Genomic DNA, 26,130 nt, shown 5'->3' with positions numbered 1-26,130 from the left:
ATGGTCATAAATAGGTTGCGGATTTGTTTGTGAAATAATAATTTTCAGCATAGATTGCAAAATGTAGGAGCTATGTAGACACTTGTGATGGTAGGGTAGCAAAATAAATGCAGAGATTTTTATTTCATCATTATTATTATTCGCTTTATTGTCATTTTATTTAGTCGTTATTGTCTAGACAAACACATAAATACATTATCATAAAATCGAAGATGATCAATCAACATTGTGCACATTTCGCATCGTATTAAATCGATGACATTATTCAACTGGAACAACCACGTCGAAATCTTCCTGATTTAAAATCACATTAATATACACATATTACACAATATTTTATTACCTCTACTTATTAGTACTGAATAATATATATATATATGTATATATATATATATATATATATATATATATATATATATATATATATACATATAAATATATTACGAATAAATAAAAGCTGAATTTGCGTTATTACTATCGAGCTTGCAAGCCCTGAGCACTAAGATTTACACCGACTACTAGAATATATCGAAGATCACGTCACGGCTTCCTTAATCTTACTTTTCAACCATTGAAATATCTACTGTATAGAAGCGTCGAAACATTGACGTACTGCAATTCGAATGAAAACTCAAACTATTTATCCAAACGATTCGCAATAATTGCAGGAAAGATCTTCTTTCGTTAGATAAACTTTTTAGTTGCATTCCGGCTGAATTTTTCGATTACACAGAAATTGTTCTTTTTTTTTTTAATTTCAAGTACAGAAACACCAGAAATTGCCAAATAATCTTATTCCATCGTTTACTTTAATTATTGTTTTGGAGTGCATTTGTAGATACAGTAATTCATGCGAATGTTCACGTGAATAAATATTCACGAATGTAGTGTATCTCAAAAGCAAAATCAATTACTTCTGATAGTTCTAAAGTAGAAGACATCGATCGAATACAAATATAGGTGACTAGAAGTACAAAGAGAACATATACATATTTTAGTTTTCTGAATATCTGAATATATCTGTCCCTCAAACTTATTTTATGCCACGAACATAAACGTTTGCACAATTATGCAAAAGAGCTTTCAAGCGTATGTAACACTATATAGATATTATAAACGATGTTATTGTCAATAACATGACATTATTGTCATTGTTTATTGTCGAATACGTAGCTGAAAGTAAATCGACTCATGTTCTTGCAACAACATAACCTTCTAAAACGTTTACAAGCAAATAACAGATATATCATAAAAATTTGTACGTCGCTCAGTAATTGGTGCAAAGGTACAGTTAAATATGCTTCAGTATATGTACTACAAGTATGTTTAAAGCATTACGCGATAATACTAAAATATATCAATCTTACGATAACTGAATTGCACGCTACGTATTAACAGAAAATTAATTAATTTAGTAAATTTTCTATCTTTACCAAACTTGGACAAACGAATTTTTTTCGTCGATAATTATACATGAAACTGGAAGAGTATTATTAAAATCTTCAAGAGTATTGTTAAAATTGCCAAAATGTTTCAACTGGTAAAATGTGGGAAAAAAGTAATTCGATATGTCAGAAGTCGGGCATTTTTCCCGATAACTCTGTAATAAAAACTATACAAACGTAACGTGACCAAAGTTTTTGTGTATCGTGGCGGTAGAATCAATAAAACAAGTAGAAATGCGAAACAAGAGACGAGGTATAGGATATATTTACTGTCCTGTATATTTTCTGCGATCTTAAACAAACAAATAGTTTCACGAAAAATATTTACAATAGCGAACACAGTTTGTTACAATGGTAATGATACAATGCATAATTTTAATTGAAAGTAAAAGTCGTAAATAATGCTGTTGCTTTCTAGGCCAAGCTTCTAGAAGCACAGAAAACTTGAATTTATTTAGCATCGTCATATTCTATATCCAAGAAACGACTACGAATCGACAGGTTAGCAATTTCAGTAGGTACTATTATTTTTGTTAAATCAATTTCTAGCAAGATTGGTATCATAGGAAATACGATAAAGACTTTGACAAAAGTTTTATAAAATGTATCCTATACCTTTTCTGTGATACAGCGTTGTCACGGATAGCCACAGACTATAATAGACTTAAGAAACTACGTATATCCCAAGTCTCTACGCTGGATGAGAAGTTGGAATATTTCGAAGGATCGTGTTTGAAGGGTTCAGATTTTTTTGTCTTTTTCTGCATTCGTTGGTAAAATTGTAGAAATAAACTTATCGAGACCGTTAATATCGTATGCGACAAATAGGTGAGTAACCGATTTCCACGGATCTCGAAGATTTCTGACGAAGAAAATGATCGGCCGTCGATTACAAGGATAGCCTTCTGAAGCCGTGTCGACAATCTCCGTGCAAGGCTTGAACGTGGGGTACACCCGGTTTCAAGTGTAGCCTTAAAGACCTTGTTGACGAGGCGGAGGAGGTGTTGGACGTCGGCCCATCTGCGGGATTCTCCCTAAAATCAATGATCACGTTAATACGTATCCCACAGCCATACGATGCTCCTTCTAATTACAATACCGTTATCTAGACTAAACACAGAAACATTACACAACGTGTGTATCATACACTGTAATCCTGACTAAACGACATTGCCAAACGTTTAAACGTTTATCCGCTAATTAACACACAGATTCGAGGAAAATACACTGCATTTTCGAAGAATGTACATATGTATGGTATAATCGCTAAAATATAACAGATTCTTCTTTACTTCACAGTGCACTGTGAAGCTGTAGAAGCGAAAGAAAAGACATAGAATGTTAGTTGATACTTCGACGAACTGGATTCTGCGATCGCGATCCACTGTGTCCCATCCTAAAACGATTCTGAAAACACGACATTTAGCTAACATTGAACTACTTAACGTCGAAGATAGCATGTCTACTGCGGTGCATAACTACGGCGTCAACCATGTTTTTCAGATTTTCGCAATTAACGAACTTTGCGTATAAAAAATGACGTCGTCTGTGTATACATATAATATGTCGAGATGAAAGCGAGAGACATTTTAAAATCGCTGCAAAACTATAGCACCACCTTTATTTTTGGCTGAACAAAAATTATCGCTGGTTAATGTATCTAATGTCACGGAGTAGTTGCCCCAGTGAAAAGGAGCAAGCCGCAATTTTAGTATTTACAGAACAAGAGTTGGGAATTCGTGAAATCGAACGGAAACTCGGCCGTTCCCATAAAGTTGTATCCAATTTGTCACGCAACCTTACTAATTATGGGAAAAATAAGAAAGGAGATCGCAAAAATAAGTTATCCCCACGTACGGAAAGGCAAATTGATCAAATTGCAAGTAATACTTTAAAGAGTTGTCAAGAAATTGTAAACGAGACGAATGATAGAGCGGAGAGATTCAGTTCGAATAACATTGTCGTAATTCTATGGTTTATCGTTAGTGTATTAAATAACCGATCGCTAATTACAAAGATAAAGCATCGCAAACAATGAGACGAAACGCAAATAGAAATCATCGTAACTTTAAAGAAAGAAATGTAAATTTGTCGAGATTTTTTAAAATAACACGTAGACGGTGAGATGTAATAAAAAATGTGTTAAAAAAATCCCGAAGATTAGATACGTCAGAAAGAAAGCAAAAGGTCGTCCACGTCCTGTAGGTAATTGTGGAATGCGAGCTATTTTCAAATTCTTCGCTAATTGCGCATCAAATTACACAGGAAGCAAGTGAATCTACGAATGTCTAGAATGCACAAAGCAATTTGCCACAATGTGAGAATATTCAAAGAAAAAAATTCAGAAAAAAACCGCCTCAAACGCAGAAACATAGTGTTTTTAAAGGTGATCTTTCAACCTTCATAATTCCAGAAAAAAAAACGGTATATTTTTATTACTAAAATGCTTCTAGTAGTAAGAAAGTCGACGTAGCAGAGTTCTATGTGCAGATAGAAGTTGAATGTAAGATAATTTATAGATGCATAAAAAATTTTACAGATTAGGGACTATACATAACACATGGATGAATTTGTTAAAATGACTTTTATTTTTTTCATTTTGTTTGGTTGCAAAACTGTCAAAAAAATTAAAACAAAGGATCGACTAAATATACAGTCGAATGCCCGTTAAGTTTTATCGAAATTTTCGTGCAAGTCTTAATAAAGACAAATTCGATTTGCAATAACTTTGTTCGAGGGTTTTATAAAACGAATTTTGAAACGAAAAAAAAAACAGTACTTTGCGTTTTGCAATCTATTGAAAAATCTGAACCTGTGAAGGACAAACTGACTAACTTACTGAAATGTATGGTAAATAATTCGAATGAAAGCAAGTATGTATCTCTATTTACAAACATGTTTGGTGTTTCGTTTAAGCCGGTGTGGTGGTAAAAAGTTGACAAAATTGTAGTCTCGTGAGATTGTTGAATTATAAATGTTTGAGATACAAAGGTGAGACCGGAAACGAGTGTTTGAATTTCAAGTACTGTTGAAAATGGTTGTTCTTATAGCAGACAGTTTGATATTGTATATCGTATGGCAACAAACGAATACGATATTACTTACACTCAACTAACGACAAAACGTTCATGAAACTAGATTCTAAAGCTATTCCATTTAGAAATGTTCCACCAGCCGATGCAACATTCGAACATCGAAACATCAACGTGACACTTGACTACCGCGACTATCTACAGAAAAGAAATACAAGTTGAATAAGAAGTATATCTGATGAACATATATGACGTGTGAAATGGTAACGGCAGCTGCAACTAGCATCGTGATTGTGGATACTATGAGAGCAGTACAGTAAAGTCTTGATCTAAGCCGGGCCTGGCTGTACGATCTTACAATTAGTCGATTCGCCTAACCCTTCCAATGTGGGGAGGGGGGGGGGCATACCCTGGTGTGAACCACTACTAATCCCATTACAAAACTTCTTATTTTTCATTATTTTTTTATGAGACTTTCGCCAACAAATTCGTGGCATTTTTTTTATTGAAATGACAGTAAACACAATATAAGTTGAACAATATTTAGTGGTACGGCGCGCGGTCGGTGAGATCACAAAAAGGAAAAATAGTAGCTCTACAGGATCTATGTCAGAGGTGCACGGACCCGAGGATCCGCCTTAGATCAAGACTACTGTACCTTCGTTTCACTTAATATTTGGAGGATTGCCCCTCTAATAGGGATCCCCTCTCACAAGTATGTATTGTGATGAGATGACAAGAAGATCCTTGGCAGGAACGCGGGACGTAGGGTAAGAATGCGCAGCCGCTTGGTTAGTTTGGAAGGAGCACGCCTTGTCTCACACGTATTTTCGACTAGAGCTAGGTTCTGTTGGCATAAACGGTCACGCACACCAATCGAATCGCGTGACGAAGAGAGAGAACGAGACGTATGGAGAGCGAGCGAGATGGCGCGAATCATGAAACACGAGGAACCTCAACGGCGTAGTCATAAAATTCAGAATACCAGCGATATTGTCATGACGTAAAATTTTGTTTGATTCAGTTTCAAAATTATTATATCCGCGGAAACTAGTAAACGAGTTTGAACGAACTTGTTCGCGCCTATTATAGTGACCTTCGTTTGCAATTTTTAAATGGTCAATTTTTTGTTAAGACTTTTACTCATTGCAAAACGTGACGACAGTAAGAATTGGCCGATTATCGAATACAGCGAAGCTAATCACTTTCCATGGCTGCAGTGGGATCCCCGTATCCACGGTTTCGAATATCGACGGTAAATCGTGAAACACGGTAGCCCCCCTTAAATTAGGGGAATCCTACTACCATGCAATTTGTGACATAAACAGCCGAAATTATGGGACCAACAGTGTCGCTAGATGAGAGGAGGGAGCACGAATCGAGGGGAAGAAGTGACCCTCTTTCTCTCTCTGTCAGTACCGGAAACGAAACGCGTCACGTGACCGGGCCGAGGCGCGGCGGAAGCGTGGGGAATAGCGCTGTAAAAGGGGAAATTAGAGAGTGGGGAAACGAGTCTTGATCTGGCGACTCTTGGTGGGACCGCGTAGCAACTATGGGAACGTCAGAGGTGGGGACAGGCTGAACTAACGGTAAACCGTTGCCCTTCCGCTATCCCGGGGCTCTTCTTGTAATCTAATAACAACGCATGCTTCTTGCGTTTCGGATTTCGATTCCCCTGTTCCGACGACTAATTTCTCCTGGTGGTTGTTGAGCACATTTCTATCGTTTCTATAGCGTTTGGTGCAGTGACAGCATAACGATGTCGAACGATGACGGACGATGCGAAGAGAAGAGAAGAGAAGAGAAGAGAAGAGAAGAGAAGAGAAGAGAAGAGAAGAGAAGAGAAGAGAAGAGAAGAGAAGAGAAGAGAAGAGAAGAGAAGAGAAGAGAAGAGAAGAGAAGAGAAGAGAAGAGAAGAGAAGAGAAGAGAAGAGAAGAGAAGAGAAGAGAAGCGAGACATAGAAAAAGACGAAGAGAAAGAGAAGGAGCAAGTGAGAACCTAATGGTCTGACCTGCTAACTAGATACCGAGGTGATCGCGAAAATCGAGCGGCCCTTAAAGATGAAAGCCAACCAGATTTTGCCACAGATCCGATGTGCCTTTTACTTGCTTGAAATATTTCTGGGTACCCGAACCGTTCTACCTTCGGCTGCATCTCTGCTACAGAACCTGTTTCTGACATTCATAGACATGGTGCTGACTGTACGTCTAGTTCTAAGATTGATTACGTTCAATAATTTTGAACATTCGTCCAGGTTACTCGACACAAGTCCTTCTTGGAATTCCTTATTAAATTCAATAATTATTTAGCGATAGTCTGACGCGATGAAGCAAAAATCTGATAGATAATAAGTTGAAAAGGACTGTGTTCATTGAAATGAAATATTCAAAGATGGCCGGATCTCTGGGACCTCTTTTCACTTTGTGTATTAGCGGGAGTTCTCTTCGGCCGTGTAAATGCTTTAAAGTTCAAATAACCTTATATACATATTAAGGTTATTCTAGTCGAATTGAATTGTAAGACCTCTCAAAGAATCATAACGTTATTACGATTGGAAAACGTTGTGTACTTACCCAGGAACCTTTTCTCAGCATTCAAATATTGACCACCGAGTGCCTCCATCAGTTCCTCGTAATCGAATCCGTTGGTATTTTGCATTACAGGCAAAGGATACTCATCGGAGAAACTGACCTGTTTGTTAGGCCTCCTATTCGCGGAATCGATTCTCTCGTACAACGCGTCGATCGTCTGAGAATCATTTAGCTTGTCGTCTCCAAAACCATCGCCGTCGTAATTATTTTTCTGCGAGAGCGCACTCGAGAGTTCCTGTATGTTCGAGAGATCGTTCCTGGCTTTCAATTCGTCCGCCAATGATCTGCCCTGGCGAGAAATAGTCCTCAAAATTACGCTAGCCGGAACGGAGATTCCCCTCTTCAAGGTAATCGGCCAGGCCCTGTTTTTTGCTAAAGAGGAGACGCTCCTTTTGCCATGTTCGCGCGACGGAAAGTCACCCGTTCGAGCCAACGAGCCCAAGTTTCGTTTGCCGTACGGCAGACCGAAATCTCTGGCTATGGCGCCAACGTTCCTCTTGCCGTTTTGAGGCAACGTGTAACTCCTGGCCAGGGAAGCAACGTTCCGTTTTCCCGGCAACTGTACCATGTAGTCGTCGTTATTCTCTTTGCCCTGAAGTTCGTAATCTCTTATCAACGACGCAATATTTCGTCGACCCGGTGGCAGCGCGAAATCTCTAGCCAGAGTGCCAACGTTCCTCTTGCCGATCGCGTAATCCGATGCAAAACCTTCCGAATCCAACACCGGCCGGGGAAGAATTCTCGGAGAGTTCGGTACAGACGATTCGTCGCTGTGCGAACAAAAATTTTCCATCATTATATTCCCTATTTAGTTCATTTTTTAGTAAATCGTTGAAACGAAAGTTGTATGGTTTCAAGAGTAGCATACAATGTAATAATTCGAGTTTTTCTATTTTGTTTTGTTTTGTTTTGTTTTTTGTTTTGTTTTGTTTTGTTTTTTATCGAGATAGAAAAGTCACCTTGAACGTTGTCATTGTAAATGGTAAGTTTTAATCTTGCTTTCGAAGAGAAAATTGAATCCCGCTACTAAATTGTACGAAACTACAAGGGTATGTAGCAGGTGAGAGAAACTAATAGTTACGGAGATATTCTCTATACCGGACAAACCGAGGGTCAAGAATATTATAACGATTGGGTTAATCGTTACAACTCACCTGGAAATCATAGTTCTCTTCTCTTCGTCGTCTTGGTTGTCTTCAAGGCGGTCCTGCAGAGAGATCGGCAGATCATCGTTTTTGGCTAGCATGGCGATACTTCTTTTCTGAAAGTTTGGTTGCACGAATCCCGCGTCGATTTCTTCGCTATCGTCCATGAAACGTCCCGATGTGTCTGGCAGTTTTTGCGTACGGCCGACAGCGCCGAAGAGTCCGCGCATAGCAGGCTCTTTAAACAGTACCGAGTAAATCCCTGCAGGTATGCAGATTTCCGTGTCGTCGTCGTCGTCGTCGCCTTCTTCGGTTAAAGCCTTTAAGTGCGCCATGTCGTTACGGGTTTTTGCGTCCTGAATCAGCCTCGCCGTTCTCGAATAAGCTGCCAAATTGAACCCAATTTCCGGGAAACGCGAAAGGGCCAGTAAAGATCTCTTCGGTATGCACTGCACGCTCTCCTCATCCTGACACTTCACCTACGTCACGAAACGAACGGTGTGTTTAATTAGAAATACACAAATTAAACGAATACCACCCCTGGCAAAAATCATTCGCATGCGTTTGCTTTTCCTCGATCGTTCTTTGAAAGTTCAAGTTAAAAATCTTCTTGAATCGTGTCGTTCAATTCGAAGCAAATGTGTTAGCCCTATTTTCGCGAGAATAGTAATGCTCGGTAATGCAGCATATTTTGTCGAGCCTCTAGGGGGATTGGAACTGCACGGACCGGAGGAGGCTTTTATAAGGGAAAAATCCGACCCACGGTCGATCACGGACGATCACGGTCGATCACGCGTATGCGGTCCTCCTGGGATAGAACATGCGTTGTTCCCCTTGATCCTCGACAGTGCACTCTCCAAAGCAATCCCTAAAAATCCCACGATAAAAATCGGGTGTTATGCACCCACGAGTACTAAACGAAAATTCCCGTATATTCTAAAAGAATAAAATCACTGTGGAAATTGTCTTTCCGAAAAAGACATATTCAGTGAAATTGTTGGTAATTTTTTGAATATAAACAAATTTAGTAACGTGGTACAATTTTTCAGTTGTGTTGTAACTTCTTGCGGTACTTATCGTTAGTCTCGTTCAAGTGTAAAAAATGAATTTAAGATTTTTAATTTATTTTTTGTTCAGATCATAGCTACATTCATACCGAACTAAGGTACTTCCTCAATTATTTGTTTTTGTTCAGCAGAAAGCCCGCAATGACGGTAACAGTCACACTGTATCTTTCTTAAAACATACTCTATAAACAATATATAACTCGTGTAATTCTGATTGTTGTTACTTACAAAAAAAAAAAATTATTTATTTATTTGTTTTATCAATGATTTATCAATACATAAATGTGTGTGCAAAAATCTAGTGTAAAAAGTTTAATAGTTCTTTTGACAAAATTCCTAATAGTTCTTTAAAGAATGGCGTTCAAAAGCAGACTGTGTACCGCTCTACCAGCAACAAGTCTTGTTTACCAGTTCCTAATCGTTGAACCTATTTTTCAACAACAAGCAATTTTTAATTAGTCAAAAGAGTATCGCGTATTTGCTCCGAGCACTCGAAACCAAAATGTCGGATGTCGACATTAGATTTCAGGAAGAAAGAATATGTGTGGGAACTGAAAACACGGAAGGATGTCCTCCTCCGAATGTATTTGTTGTAATTAAATTTATTGGTGCGTATTGGCGAAAGTGTCGGACAGTTGCCCCGTAATTAAATATTCACGCGGGAAGCAGAATGATTTATCTTCGTTCATAGTAGCGAAAATATGTACATGTAGCTACTACTTGGGATTAATTATTAACAGCATGAACTATTACAACTAAATAGCATAGTACAAACAGGAAGTGCTTTTGAAAATACCGTTATGTACCTAACAACACATCGTGTTAGCTGTCACAGAGTCACCGACTGGGATATTGTTAGATGCGCTTTCTTCGCTAATGTTTCTAATTGTTGCGAACCATAGTACCATGGTAGTTGAAATTACCATAGTTCTGTGGGAAAACATGCCTTGGAAAACGCCTTTAAAAAAAAGTGACAAATAAAGCTGTAAATAGTTCCAAGGATAATGAATTGTATAGTTCTACAGTAGGTCCATTGTCCGAGGATTAAGGTAATTTGCTGGTAGTTTGCCGAGAATCTTCTTGGATTAAAACGGTTAATTAGTCTTGATCAAAGTCGGATGGTTTCGCGGATCGTGGAATGTTATTCAGGTAAAAATGATCCTCTTTGAAGCGCGCAAACTACATACGTTCGAGCAATTTCATTGCTGCTAGAATTTTCCGTATATGCCATCCGAATATTTGCAGCTGTTCCGACAGTATTTAAACGTTGGTCGAACTTGAATTTCTCGCGTAAAATTCTAAATCTGATAATACGATCTTGTCGGAGGGCGTGATTCTAGGGGTACATCTTTTTACTGAAATTACTGAAACTAATACTTTTATTCTTTGCATATTGTTTATACTAAAGGGATCGAAACCTTTGAAATTTCTACTCTTAAATAAGTATGTTTTCTATAAATTCGAATTTATATTATTTACAAAAATCTCGCAACATACTTTTAAGTGTTGTTTGCGGTACACCGATTGACGTAAAAGAAAGAAAATGTCGGTGTATACTATATGACGTTTGCCATGGACACCATATGACGTGGTAAAAAATTTTAGTTCAAAGAGGGACGTTAGCGGCTTATGCTGTAACCTAGTACGAAGCAGAGTCCAACCGGAGTACAAAGTGGATCCATTGCTACAACGCTCCGCCCGAAAAGGCAATTAAGAAACCTGCTGGAGACGATGATCGAAGCACGGAAAATTTCGGTAAAGTCCGATTGAATTCAGCTGTAGCTGTCGTTTTCTTTTCATTCCTATGGACGGTCCAATGATCGATCGATACTCTTACATGGAGCTAATGCGAAGAGTAAGCTTTCTTATAGGCGGCTATTGTGGTTGTCCATGTTCAATGTGTAAACATTCGTGGACAGCCCGTTCAAATGGGTGAAATCCGTCTGTATTTAGTTGGTATCCGGTAGAATCATGACAAAGAAGTCTATATTTATCACGGAGCTCGAACGACATTTACGACCTTTTAGTGTCTTTTCTTTAGATTAGAATACCAACGTGGCTAGTTTATCGGCCTTCCTGTTAGGAGATCAGTTTCTAACGCTAAATCTACCACCACCGTGTAGCTGCTGATTCTAATGTGCGATATGCGTGGATCAGAGGTGACGGTACCATAAGTTGGCCTCCTAGATCGCCAGATTGAACACACCCGTCGACTTTTTTTATGGAGTTTGAATTCTACTCCATTCTCGATGCGTACTCCCAGAATAATAACAGCGTCGAGGATGGTATCGTTTTGTCGTTTGAAGATTTAAAGCGCACGTATAATTTATGACAAGAACTGCAGAATAATTTAGATTAACGAGCAGAGCTGTGTATGCAACAACATGGTCAACATGTTACATGGACACTTGTCACATGAACAAAATGATTCTTCGAAAGTATTAATTTTATCCCGATTTGTTAAACCATTCGTATTAAGTGCAGAATAAACGAAAGTAATAATCGACATCGCGGAAATGAGATAAGAAGGGAGACGCTGCGTTGTAATATTCTGGAAACACAAATCTCTACGATAATCTAGAATATGTCTCATTAAATATACCTCTCCCGCTCGTTTTGCTCGAACGCACAGTACACGTAATACTGTCCTCGTTCTCGCCTAAATTATATTACCTCCACAAAATGTCACTCACTTTAGGACCAAAACGCGAGTATTGCAACATACTATTCAATTAAACTCTGGACTACTTAATTTTGCTCGCAATCAGTCTCAAAATACAAATAAAATTGAGTTGCTTATTGATTCATCCTATTCAAACTACAATACAATTGAATTCGAATACATTAGCGTCCCGTAGAAAAATGATAATACACCCAGACGGACTTCGTATTTGCTTAACGATCTGTAGCCAATAAACAAGGAAAATCCTATCACGAATCTGTAACAAAATCTGATGAGGATAACGAGGATTTTTTATTAATATATCCGATCAGCGGACGTTTGCTATTTCACTTTAACAAATCGTGAGACGTGAAATGAACCTTTTAAAAAGTAACCTCGACTTGAAAAATTTCCAAAATTTAACTAGCTAAAGTTGCAGAAGGCATTATTAATTTGAAAAGAAAAAAATTTACTATAGAGAATTGGAAATCGTTTCGATAAAATATAGGCAGTGACAACTGACAAAGCGTTTTCCAATTCACTGAAACGAGTTTCTACACGAGATACGTTCGACACGCATTTCTTGTTCCCTTGAAGATTGAAAGACGCGTTCCGCATTCTTTCCGTGTTTTCCTCTCTTCTACATAGAATTACCAGTAGCTTAATACGTTTCTGTGACAGAACAGTCGTCTAACATGCAACGTAAAAGTACCTCAGCATGTGGTTAAAACTATTTAATGGACGTGGGTATACTTATTGCAAACGTATTCATGGAAACTAAATTCAATATTACACGTTTGTTGTATACGTACAGATGTTGCACATTAGCGCGCCAGACGCATTCTTCATTTTTCAGGATAGGTACATACATACATGTACATATATCTGTTCGTCCATAAACTACGCGAAGAGATATTGACGAAGGAATTTGATAAATGTTTTTTTTTCTGGTGCCACATGTTTCGTACTCGGATACGATATCCAAACACGAATCAAGACTATTCTAAAAAAAATCTAACGGGTTGTTGTGTACGGTCTGTCACGGTAATATTGGCACACTTTTAAAAAGGCGAAAATTGTTTTAGTATTGGACCACATGATTTGGACTTTTTTGAGTTAGAACAATTCGTTAACTGCAGGACACGAAGAAATAGGGGAATAGGAATGGAATAGGAATTTTGATAAAATTGCAGTTGGTCGGAATTGCAGAGAAAGTACTAAAAGTTGTTTTCACAACTGTTTTATGTAGGCGTATATTGAAATTACAACTATAATGGAAGTAGTAAAATTTGACTACTTCCATCGCTAGACGATTGTGTGGCCGTCCAGGGCTCAAACTTAACACCATTCCCGTTTTTGATGGGGTCGTCTTTACGAGAAGGATAAGGAACGCTTGTGCATCGATACCTTCGAGAACGTTGACAGTAGTACAGAAAAATATAATGAAAAGAGTAAATAAATGTTTAGGAATGAATGGTCAACATTTTAAAAACACTGCATTACAAGAATAAAAAAAAAAAGAATAGATTTATTCCGATTTTTTTGTCACTTTTATCCTAGTATAATAAAATAAAATATAATAAAAAATATGGGACTACTTGTAAAATCTAATAGTTCCTTCGAGTTCGATCTAAACTCCATTCGAACATCGTTAGCATTACCTGGCATTGATATAATACCCTGTATCTGAGAAGTCATCGGTGAACAGTGGAAGATCAGAGCGTGCAATTGTTTACGGTTGTCTGGGACAGTGCCGTCCAAGCTTCACTCGCGCGTAAATCGAGCGAATCGTCGAACTCTGTTAAATACCGTTGTCACGGAAACCAAGAACACAAGCATGATGCTACTTACTACTGTTATTACCGTGTTAGAAACGTAGTTTTTTAAGGGGGCAATCTCATGTAAATGACCGCTGTAAAACATGACAATTTTCAGGAATTTTTTTCGACGTGATAGCGTGCGTCTACCATTATAATTTGTTTTTATAATTGATTTAGTTACTCTTCCATCATGCAGAACAATTTTTTAGTTTTGGTCATTTGTTTCTTGGTTCTACCTGACCCGTAACAAATAGTTTAAAAATCTTGAAACACTGTTACACTATTTACCTTAAACTTACTTTTCGATGCATTTTATTAACTGTATCTCGGTATAACATTCAACGTGATAATATACAATGTGATAATATTGTTAAGTATGTTTCGAAGCTGCATCAGATTGTATGTTTTAAATAGTATTGACATTACATGTTCAAACACAGTATTCGATCAAATATAGAGCTATACACATATTATATGTTGTCTCCGAAACAGATTTCCCCATCTGCGAACATGTTGATATGCTCGGTTGAAACGTTTTCGTGCAAAAGATATCGGTGACTTTGATAAATGCGGGAAAAGTGACCTCGGGAAAAATCTTTTGATACCTATTCAAAACGGAGAGCTATTCATGCTCGAGTGTAACACTCTATATTATAGAATAATATAGGTACGATATGAATGTAAGTAAATACGTTGGATATTATTCACACCGGATGATATCGATGGTATCTCGGAAGCTCAAATTTCATAGTTTCCCTGGCACGCATTGTTGACAGATACAATGTATACCTTCTGTATTATTCCGATACTTCTTGACAACTTTACTAACAGGCTCGGTTAAGTTATTAATTCTGGTTATATGGAGGGAAATTTTAATTTTCACAGTGAAAGTATGTACCGACAGAGAAAGTAATGTATTCGGTTATTAGCTTCGGATGCTAACATTTCCCTCGGATCAGGCATGTTCAAACTAAGTTTTGAACCTTACAGTTAGCTCCGCCACTGCAGGTCGGATTTACAAAGTTTTGGCGCAGATTGTTACGCGTGGAACAATATCCTCCAAATACGTAGCAACATTTTCGGAACAAAGAGAGAGGACCTCTTGAGGGATGAAAGGCTCGCAGAAGAAATCGAAGAAAAATCTAATTTAATGCGTTAACGTATCAAAATGACGGGTTCGAAATTTGTCGAATGTTCAGATTGCAGATGCATTTACCTATGGGGAATTGATGCAATATTAGCTAAAAATCTGAATAAGCACGTCCTTGTCATTTTTATGAAATAACGTGAAAGAATCATTTTTAATGCTCCATAAGTCCACTGTTAATTTGAACTGTAATTTATTACCCGACTCTAAGCACATTATTAAAATCAGTCAGCTACTCGGTTCGTTTTAATTAAATCAGATGCCATATATTCGTTTATCCATTTTAAGTTGGTATCATCATGCAACATGTTTCCGACAAACAAATATTTTACAGACTGCAAGAATCGTTGGATGTGCACTGGCGGCGCGTGTCAGCGTAATTAAGTTTGTATATTTAGTCTTCAATTTAGTGCAGATTTGCGGTATATGCTCGAACGATAATGGGAAGGGGAGGAAACTGCTAGTGCAACTGAATGCAGCTCACCGTGCGCGTACATACAAGGTGTAGCAGGAACAATAACACGGACGGGAAAGCAATGTTTCATTTAATAAAAGTAATTTTAAAATCTACCTTCGTAAGACTGAAATAACTCATTATTTATTTCTTGACTTTATCGGAAAATATTTGAAATGAAAATCATTGTATCCGACGGAGCTCTCATTAAAAAAACACAGTTCGATATTTTAAGGCCTTATACTTTCTGAGATATCAAGGTGACCTTCAGCTTTTCAAATGACACTGTGTATTTGTTTTGTTGCTACATTCAAGTCCTTAAAAAGACGAATTCAATGACCTATAATAAAGTACCTTCGATCGATCTTGAGCCTCAATTATTAACGGAGTATATGAGAACAGACGAATAAACCAGAAAAGTTTCACAGTATATAGTGTCGCGGATGTGCTTCGAATTAGTTGAATGTTATCAGCAATTGAAGAACCATCCAATATACCGAAGTCCACTAATCTTCGCATACGGAAATATCAACTTTAAACTTTCTTTTGTTCAGCACTGCTTTTGTATAGACGTAGCTGGCCAACAAATATTGATTTATAAAGATTCTAAAGCACAGTATTGTATTCTGTTTTATCACATATTTTCCCTTTATTTTTCCAATCTAAGACCACTGATTTTCTTGCTATTTCGCTATTTGTCAGGTTCGTATTTCTATGGAAAAATACATTTGCTACCAAAATGAAATAGAATGGATATACGGATTCTAATAAAACCGCCGCGCCGCGCCTCACCGTTAAGACAGAGTTGAAGAGAAAACGTGTCAAAGTATCAAGTGCAAGTTCTTTGCAAACACCGCGTACTAGAGATCCTTGTTGAAATTATAAAACTTTTCTAAAGAACTCATATTTCTTGTGCGTTCTCTTTGTGTGCTGTGTACCTTGCACTATTTGCTTAACACTCTGAAACCACTCGACGCTAAATCGATCACCATTGTGCTCGATGTCTGGGGCTTTGTTCGAGGTAAAATATGTCGTAACCCACATGAAAATAGAACAATTTCCAACAGTATTTTACCGATCTAAAAATGCTTTAAAAAACGTAGCCTCTCTTAAGTAAACTGATTTTATCGACTCACACAAAAAGCTGTCATCGTAAGAAGATGTTGATGCGATTATTACACTTAACGAATTCAATACTTTTTGTTCCGACTGTAAGTAATTTTATATTTTTTTGTATATACATATAACTTAAAAAATTTGAAAATGTTTCCTCTTTAAATTCCATTTCTTAATTGCCGGCGAATTTGAAATTGTAAACAGAGCAGGTCAACAGTAAGTAATTAATTAAGTGTATACCGATTAGTCGGCATTGTCTGTAATCGGACGCCTCGCATTATACATGTTCCTTTGTATTATACGTATACGTATACGTATACTAACGAAAAAAAATTTAAAATACCGCCTAATTAGAAAATTTTCAAGATAAGTGCTTACTATTGTATTAATATTAAACAATATTGTATGTGAAACAAAACCAATCAGTTGTAACCCAAACCTTCATGAATTAAACATCTTTGACAATTCTGTTTAATTATATCACGTGGAACCACTACTTTCTCGTAACCTTATCCAAGCAGAACTCTATTGTTTTTGTTTTCGTAAGAACCTTAGTGTTTGTTGTAAATGAATGTTTTAAGAGACACAACAAAGAATAACACTGTTGTAAACCATAAGAGGTATAATTGCATTCTGCTAGTTTTTCGAATAGAATAGTCAAAAGAAAGCTATTCATTAGTTATTACCGAGAATGGTATGATTCGACAAAAAGAAATAAGTTGAAAATGTAGAATAAATTTGTTTCATTTGACGCCTGATTTTCGAGAAATTAGAGTTTGAAAATTCGGCGAACACGCGTGCTATGGAATAGGAATCGTCTGACGCGTCTGCTCATTCGCTTACCGGTTCTACTTCTCACGAATGCTAAGCACGCGAGATCTTGGAGCGTTTTCAAAGTCGAGTTTCTCGAAAACAAAACCTCGTACGAAAAAATTGTATTCTACATTTTCGACTTGTTATTGAAATGTAGAATCACCCCGTTTTCGGTTGAAAAACCAGTTACCGATCATCCTGTAGGTATACATATAATAGAAAATGCCAAGGTATTCCTTCAACTGATTTATCTATTCGATACAAGTGTTTTACACGTGTTTCAATTAGAAAACGATTCGATGTTGCCTGTCAGTGTTGTTAGCACCTAAGCACAAAAGGTTTCCCCATAGAAGATACAGTATGAAAAACGTCCATCTATACATCGGGAAAAAGTCCTTTGTTATGTTGAAAGAACGAGATGGTTGCGTTTCACGGTAGATCGAGGGAGATCTGTTCTAAACTGACTTGATACTTTTTTCGGTTATAAATGGATGTTCGGTCGTGTGAAAATTCTATAAACGGAAAGACGCGCAAACTCAATGGACGAATAAGCTTTCACGTAATTTGATAAGGACGTGACCTTTCATTATCATTCATTCCCTGGAAATGGATCAGCAACGGATAACCTTTGTACGTGACAGGAATCAGTTTTCCATTTTATATGCACGTTCCCGGATTTGCGTGATTTATTACAAATGATGCATTACTTGCTGAAAGATTTCTCCACGCGGCGCGATGGTAATAAATCGTTTGTTTCGCAGAATTGAGACGTCGCTTCGCATCTGCGAAATTCCATGTACGTACTTGCCCCCCTTATTGTTGGAGTTTCCGAAAATGAATCGGTATAATATACAGCGTATATATACAGCGTGTCCCACAAACTCTCTCCACTTGAGATATCTTTGTTATTTTAAACAATATGCGAGAATGTTTGAAGTGAAAATTCTAGGATTTCATGCAATTAATATTATTTATAGAAGTTTTAGCTAGACTAGTTTTTTGCCAAGCTGACGCGCGAAAGAAATATGAAGGTCAGTTTCGTTTCTAAAATAGAATGACTTATTTTTTATGTTTTCAGATCATTTGGTAACCATCGAAAAACAGCGATAAATACAGCGTGAAATCGTGTACATCTTCAAACTAAAACATTTTTCGAATTTGCAAGTTTATAAGTTAGCAAAATAGAAATTGTTCACTAGTTTTTAATGACAATGCGTTTTATCGAATTTGAATTATATTTGGAAAATTAGAGAGTTATAAGCTTCCAAATATATTATATATATAGTCTTAGATTCTTCTGATATCTTTACTACTTTGTATTTTATCTATTCATTTTATAAGTGCATAAAGTCCGCAGTCTAATTATCAGAAATGTCTTCAACCAGCTTACGTATTATTTTTACTATTTTTTTCATTATTATTATTATTATATAGGTAATGCATAAAATATACTTAAGATTATTAAAATATTATCATTTACTTTTCAATTTGCAAACCCGTAATTTTTCGTGAAATTCATTTAATATTTCAGCGGATCGAATATTTTTGTGACCAAAGTGTAAACGCGGCTGACTTCGCCGATAAGCTGCGCCTGAATTGGATTTTCATAAAACAACCTATACCAATACGTATGTAGCAGTGACATTCTGGACTCCGTACGGTTAGTATGAAATAAAATCATTATTCCAGTTTCGCAGCCGCAACCACCAACCAATCAAGGATTGAGGGACGAGAGCATCGTCTTTAAACAAGCGTACTTTCCCAAGTGTGTATGTATTCGACTTTCGTGAAACATGTTCTCATTTACTCTCGCATCGAACGGAAATTACTGATTGTCGATAAAAGCACAACGACGATACGAAGAATGTCTTCATCGCAGATTAAACTTGCGTTCGCATCTTGATGAACTCTTCGGATCCTACTGTTTATCATTTTTAAGAATGCGCAGTCAAGCCTAGCCGTGCTACATTACGCGGACATTTAATATATGTGGGTAACTCGGGCATCTGATTCGACTCGTTCAATTTTTGCAGACGATTATGTGTACAATAGTAAGGTCTTTTTGTAAATCAACAATTTCAACATTTTTTGCGTGAATATTCCGATGTTTCATTATGTTGAACGTTAATTTATGAAATACTTTATTTTTGTAAGAAACGAAAACTGTTTGCGTAGTAGTATTAAAGAAAATGATAAATCAACCGTTGTTACTGCGAATTAAATGTACAAATATTCCTTTGTTCTTGGAATATTGATACCTCCAGTAGCAAATCTCAGCAAAAGTTATTCTTCTGTCAATTACAAAAAACACTAAATTTCAATAAAATTTGTTTTGAGACACATGAATTTTAATCCGTGCAAAATTGTGGCTATCAAAAACATGGATTGTAAAATGTACAACATAAAAATTACATTTAGGACTATTATTATCTTAAACTCGGCCTAACTTTGAAGGCACAAAAATGTCATTTTTGACAATGACAAATCTATTGACGGTAATACGATACATATCTACGTAATACGATAGAGGATAAGCAGATATTTTCTTGCCTCTTCTGTAAAATTATTACAGACGAAACAAAGTTCGAATTATTGTAACCATGAAGATGATCAAAATGATGAGCAAAAGTATATCAAATTGCAAGTACACCAAACAGGCTACAAGCTGTGACAGACAGCAACCGAGGTCCTACTACAAACTAATAAAATTAACAAAATGTTTAAATACGAACATTGTAATCACAAGAGTGTAGAATTAAATTTGCTTGTGTCCACCAGCCAGTTTCGTTACTTGTTTCATTGTTTTGAAGAAACTACCAATTGTCTATCCAAGTTCGTAGTTTTCTTGCTTCTATTATTCTATAAGATATAGATATATTTATAATAAATTCATTCCTGCTTTAAAATAAAATGTCACTTTGTAAGAATTGTGGCATTTATCGTCTACGTCGCTATTTAAAGTTAATGTACTTTCATTCGTACATTCGATAGGATTTCTATTGAATAATTATATACAGGAAAATTAAAGGAACTGATATGGTATCTGGCATATTGGACTAACGATTCGAATATCATGTTCAAAGCACAGTTGGCAATGGTGGAATTTAAATGAAATTCGGCACTTGTCAGCCACAGCCCACAGTCACGCAGCTCCAATGAAAGAGAATCCACGACCACTCTTCAGGACTAATTAAATTTTCCCGAAGGAAAGCATTTCCTAGATAATAATTGTTTCGTTGAATACGTAATTATAAAGTATATTTAGTGAAATAGTTCTAAGATGTTCTCCATTATTTTTCCTTTGTGTTCAGCGAACATTTCTACTTAAATATATTCGCAAAATAGTTTAATACTTGTAATAGTAGCGCAATGTTACCAACGAGATACCAGTGCAAGAGTAATCGAGTTCCAGATAATTACAACATTTGATAACTGTTTTAATCCAAATTGAATAGTTTTCTGACAAAATCAATCAATTTGAACAGATAGCATTCGATTATTCAAATTCCGGGTGAAACACGCTATTTAATTTGGCGTGCAAGTAGGCGGAGAGGTTTTCTAAACATTTACTGTGAATCGCAGAAAAACCAATTACTTATGTTTTGCATCGTTCGAGTGAACTACATATATAAAACATTTGTCATTCGTCAATATCTCCCCTAATGGGTCCATGCGTGCCGGTTCCAATCAACGCAACGGTTCGTACATATCTGCGTTTCCATTCAAAATTGAACGGACGTTTACACGGACTGTTTTACCCGAATTAATCGATATTTGAACCTTTCGATAGATATTTACTCTTCCCCTCGAAACAGCCTGTTTGGGTATTCCACAAAATCCATTATTAAAATGAATTTCGGTGCAATTAGCGCTCACATGTATGTACAATCTGTGACAAACAATTCATCACTCGATATGTATTCACGATGAAAAAGTGAATTCTATACCGAGGATTTCGATTGATTTTAATATTTCCCGATAAACATTTGAGTAATTAGAGTGATCGCAGCTTCTATTCTAAATATCTGCGACCACGCGAACTCTTTCACCGTGTAGTTCCAAAATATGATAGGAAATAATAATAAGTAGTTCCAAAATATTAGGAAATAATAACGTAACGGACAAATATTGCTTTTTTCAGCCCTCTGTATGTATTTGCACAGTTATTACGCAGTTGTTTCCAATAGTTTTGTCCAAAAAAAGAAGTACGTCAATACAATCTACGTGTTTCATTCAGGATGAAGTAAAAAAAATGCCCATACAGAAAGTTTTCCAAATTGATTTGTCCAAATTGAATTGGAAAAATCCGGTAGACCTGATGTAACTTTTATTAATTGTAATAGCAATATTATATCTGAAAATGCCTCCATTATATTTCCTTGTACATTACTTATGCATCCAATATATATCTTTAACATGATTTCAAGACATTAACCTCCAGAATAATAATAATAAAGTGTTCAAGCAGCACGATTAGCAATGTATAAACAATGTATAAATGTATCTGTAAATGTATGCAATTAACGTATTGAAAAATTAGTTACTTATCAACTGTTTTATATAACAAATTAAATGAAGTACTTCTCTCGGTGTTTACAATAAATAGAGTTGGTATTAGTAGTCGTACAATGAATATCAATGAAATGTTAACGCGAGTAAACATTTTATAATATCTTTTTACTAAAATGGAAAAAAATTCGATGCATAGGGAACACGATAAAACCATAAATTATTTAACCTGTTGTTTAATTATCAGCGGCATTTTCGGCTCGATGTGTTCCTCGCATTAAGCTTTAATCCGCTTTCCAAGAGATTTATCCCTTTGTTCCGGAAATCAAAGCACTTTTTAAGGGTATAACGGTCAAACGAGCAAGCGATACAGTGTAATTATAGAACACAAAATTAAATTGATAACTTGTTAACCCTATCGATAGTTGACCGACTACCGCGGTATATAAAATTCAGTAATTGAAAGTTTTTATAAAAACACAATGAAGTGATTTCTATTGAAAAAAGCTTAGACTACTTTAAGAAAAATTTTATGTAAAGAGTAGTGTAATATTCACTTACGTATAAATGAAAATGAAAATTGTATTTAATTATTTTTCTATTTGCAAATGGTATACCAAGTAATTCGGTTTAAAGAATATCTTGTTCGCGACAAAACTAATGATTATTTAATTTTAATTACAGTTGTTAACATTTACTTTAACATAATGGGATTTCATACGAGAAGAAAATTCATGGAAAATCGAAATGTCTATTACTTGCACAAAAATATCACAAATTGATATACAATATATCAAGTTTTATAATAAACTAAATTGATTTACATAACATGTTTATAAAAAATATTTTCTAAATAGTTACAATTATAGGCCCCAATTGTATATTAAACTGCGATTGCTAGACTGAAACTTGTTTAATACCTTCTTCTCCGCAATAGCAAGTGAAAATCTATGGTACTACAATCGAGACGTTGTTTATATATCCGTCTAATAATAAAATGTTTGAACTACAAACACGTACCGGTCGGATATATTGGAAATTCGTGTACCAAACAATTTTATTGTACACATGGCCCGTACGAATTCCACGTTCTACCTATACATAGAACACAGCAAAGTTTCACCACCGAACATTTAGAGAGACTGTAGATTTATAAAGTTAACTTGAGCGAAATGGAATATTGCACGTTTCTTTCGAATTCGTTGTACAAATTCTCGCAGTATGTTATTATTGTTACGCGGTGCGAAGAAACACCGCGAAAAGCGAACAGCGATTCTAGTAAAAAGTATAAGAAATTCAAACTTCACATAGAATGGGAAGATTTAAAGTTTGTGGGAAAACTTTTTGTTGGAAGTGTAAGATACATAATTATAGAAGAGTGCGATACGAAATGAAAGGTTTGTAAGTAACAGAAATGTAAGCGATAGCGTACGAAACGTGTAAAACTTACGAGAGGCAGACGAATCTGGTTGACAATAGAGACGTAAAGTAAGAAGGTCACGAGGTAGCTTCTGGTCAGGCTCATTTCGGCGAAAACTCCACAATATCCTTTCGATGTCGTTCTACAAATCGGAATACCATTTTAGAACGTGTCCGCTTCCTTATATAGGATCCATTTCACCCCGCGCAGGCGTCTCAACCCCCATAGCACACCTACACTGTATCTACCCTATTCGCACCATCACTGACAGCCCTGTTAGTGAAATATGCAATATGCATATATGCGATGCTGTAGATCTTGTTCTCCGCTGATACACTACTCTGCCAGAAGAAAAAAAGAATACGCACCGACGCTATCGAGCTAAAAAAGAGTTGAAAAAGATTTTAAACCGCGACTCGGTTAATATGCCGTGGATTATTGCGTGTCAGTCGGGGGTGGAAAGTTCACATTCACCTTTCTCATTTTTTACCACGGAGCCACACTTTATTGGCATTTTTCACTATTTCTTATCTTCTTCTTTTTTGCTGTTGTCTCTTCTTTTTTGACAAGTAATCACTGCATTTATTTCGGGTAATTAAACTGCGGATCTTTGTGCAAAATAAAAATTCTTTTCTCTCTTTCATAGCTTTCTTAAATTGCACATAATGTATTAGCATTTTCAAATTCTTTCAGTATTTCTATCGTTTGATACTACATCCACCCATTTTTCTCACAAGTGCATAAGATCCTCAGTCTACCGATACAAATGGGTTGTCTTTGAATCACAATAAATTACTTCTGGACATTTTCTTTGAATGGTCTTTGAGTATTCGCACACCCTTCGGAAAGAAATAACTTTCTTAAAACTGGACCGAACGACTTGAGCTTTTTTCAGATACTAGAAGGATCAGTTTACTAGATAATATACAAAGAAATTATGTATTTGTATTATGTATTCTAATTGACAGCTTTTTCGAATATTCCAATGCATTTCTCATTTACGACGCATTCACTGATAGTAAGACAAGGAATGTAAAAAGAATTATGAAACATGAATGAGGAATTGAAGAAAAAGTATAACACATCAAACCCCGTAGTTTACTTGATCGTCACACCGTAAAAGCAAGACACAGGTAATAACATTGGTGATAATAACAATGATTAGTTACATTTTTCTGAATTATACAAATGATCAATTTTCCTTAAGTTTGAAAGATTAAGTGAAAAGGTCATTCTAATGGCCACATTTTATTTAAAGTTCAATAAAACGGCAACAAAAAATTATACATAAAATTCTATAGGGTCGTTGTAGAGGGATAACTTCAACCTCTAAATCCGTGAAGGCGTGATTCGCAAGAAAAGTTTTTTATGCTTCATAAAACCATTTGAATTTGTACAATATTCAAAAAAACCACTATAATCGTTCGGCGAAAGCTTCACTCTTCGCAATGAGATACTAGACATCGTTGTCTAATTTTTTTCACGAAAATATAATACAAGTTAAATATTAATATTTTGTCACCCATGATTTAACGATCCTTTAACTTTGGTCACCAAGTGTATTGTTAAATTTGAATGAAAAAATACATTTTATACGGTTAATTTTACTAATGATTTTCCTTCTACAACATATGATGCTTATATTTGATTTTTAAACATATCTACATACTCGATGAATGTATGTATCTAATGTGTTCTCAAATAAATTAGCAGTAGCTTCCTTTTTATAAATTTACAACGATATCTGTTTTTTGCTTTGTGCCCTTCAAATTACGATGACTGTAATTTTATATTTTATACAAAAAAAAAAAAAATTAGATTAATTTTATGATAATATTACATACATATATGACATTGTAATAAATAGCACAATATTCGGTAGAACTATGAAGTTTCCGAGAAGATATGTTGCATTTAATGTATATGTACTAATTAGACTTTGCACTGGTAAACTTACTCGATACTTGATGCAAGATAAAACTAATTTATTCATGAAATATAAGTAAATAAAATAAGCCAAAACGACCCAGTATACGTGTAAATTTTGTTATTCTGCTGTTAATAATGTGTCAAATCTGGATGTAAACTATCCCTACTGCTCTGGAATAAATACATGATCGCTTATTGTATTTGACCAATAAAAATTGAAACTGAGTACACTGGTTATTGCAACAGCGTTGGATCAAAATAACACGGAATTCGTTGAGCGTGGATTAAGATTGCTTCTGACTTGCAATATCACATAAAAATAACATTTCGTCCTCGGCAAGCCTTGCGACGGGCAAGGGCGCCCGCCGATGCCCCCAGGCATAGCTGAGGGCAACGTGACGTCAGTGGGAAAAATATTGTCATAGGCTGAACCATCGACAGGAGGCGTGGTTCGTTTTCCGCCTAGTCGCTTATGCATAAGCGACGGAGAACCAAATTCTCTGGCCGCACACGGCCGACAGCTGAACGGGACTGTGTACTAGACGTTACCAGGGGTTGTGCGACCTACGGTATTCTAGAGTAATCTAGCGTAGTTTCCGTAACGTAATTTATTTTGACTTTTAACGAGAATTCTTAGCCCTTCCGACTCCAACACCTTGTTGAAAATTAAGTGCGAACTCGCACTTTGACTTATTTCGAACTGTAGTCGTCCTCGACTGCCGCTGTCCTATATTAAACGACTATAGCCACAAATTTGCCGTGCCGGTTATTTTACGAAAACCCTTCCCGCTCATCTGCGTAGAATCCTGCCCAAGCTAGAGCTATTCAGACGCTTCGTGATTCTAGGGAGTTCCACCAGAATTAGATCGTTTTAGTGTTCTAGTCATTTTTGTGCGGCACCTGAAGCGCGGAGTGCCTGAAGCCCGATACAGGACCTGAATTAGGTATTGGTCAGTGAAAAGGGCTCCCTAGAAAGGCC

General features: G+C 36.3%; 1 protein-coding gene across 2 annotated transcripts; it reads right to left on the bottom strand.

The window, feature by feature from the left end:
- Positions 1 to 403: 403 nt before the first annotated feature.
- On the bottom strand, positions 404 to 23,375 carry Nplp1 (Neuropeptide-like precursor 1). Of its 2 annotated transcripts, XM_076800526.1 has the most exons (5): positions 23,253 to 23,375; positions 8,224 to 8,693; positions 7,052 to 7,839; positions 6,490 to 6,652; positions 404 to 2,479 (listed from the first exon to the last, which is right to left on the bottom strand). In XM_076800526.1, exons 1-5 carry the CDS (start codon positions 23,325 to 23,327, stop codon positions 2,335 to 2,337), a joined length of 1,641 nt encoding a protein of 546 aa, XP_076656641.1. In that variant the 5' UTR covers positions 23,328 to 23,375; the 3' UTR covers positions 404 to 2,334. The 2 variants fall into 2 exon arrangements, with proteins under 2 accessions (XP_076656641.1, XP_076656649.1); XM_076800534.1 differs by lacking the exon at positions 6,490 to 6,652.
- Positions 23,376 to 26,130: the final 2,755 nt, after the last annotated feature.

The sequence above is a fragment of the Halictus rubicundus genome, chromosome 1 (genome assembly GCF_050948215.1).
Source record: "Halictus rubicundus isolate RS-2024b chromosome 1, iyHalRubi1_principal, whole genome shotgun sequence".
NCBI lineage: Eukaryota > Metazoa > Arthropoda > Insecta > Hymenoptera > Halictidae > Halictus > Halictus rubicundus.
The sequence above is the reverse complement of the archived record's forward strand: the minus strand, read 5'-3'. Positions and strand labels throughout refer to the sequence as shown.

Excerpts from the sequence above, each read along its gene's own strand:
- Nplp1 (XM_076800526.1), bottom strand. The coding sequence starts at position 23,327 with ATGAGCCTGACCAGAAGCTACCTCGTGACCTTCTTACTTTACGTCTCT. Across the intron at positions 8,694-23,252 it reads ACCAGATTCGTCTGCCTCTC|GTGAAGTGTCAGGATGAGGA; the intron begins GTAAGTTTTACA and ends TTCGTGACGTAG. Across the intron at positions 2,480-6,489 it reads CCTCGGTATCTAGTTAGCAG|GGAGAATCCCGCAGATGGGC; the intron begins GTCAGACCATTA and ends CATTGATTTTAG.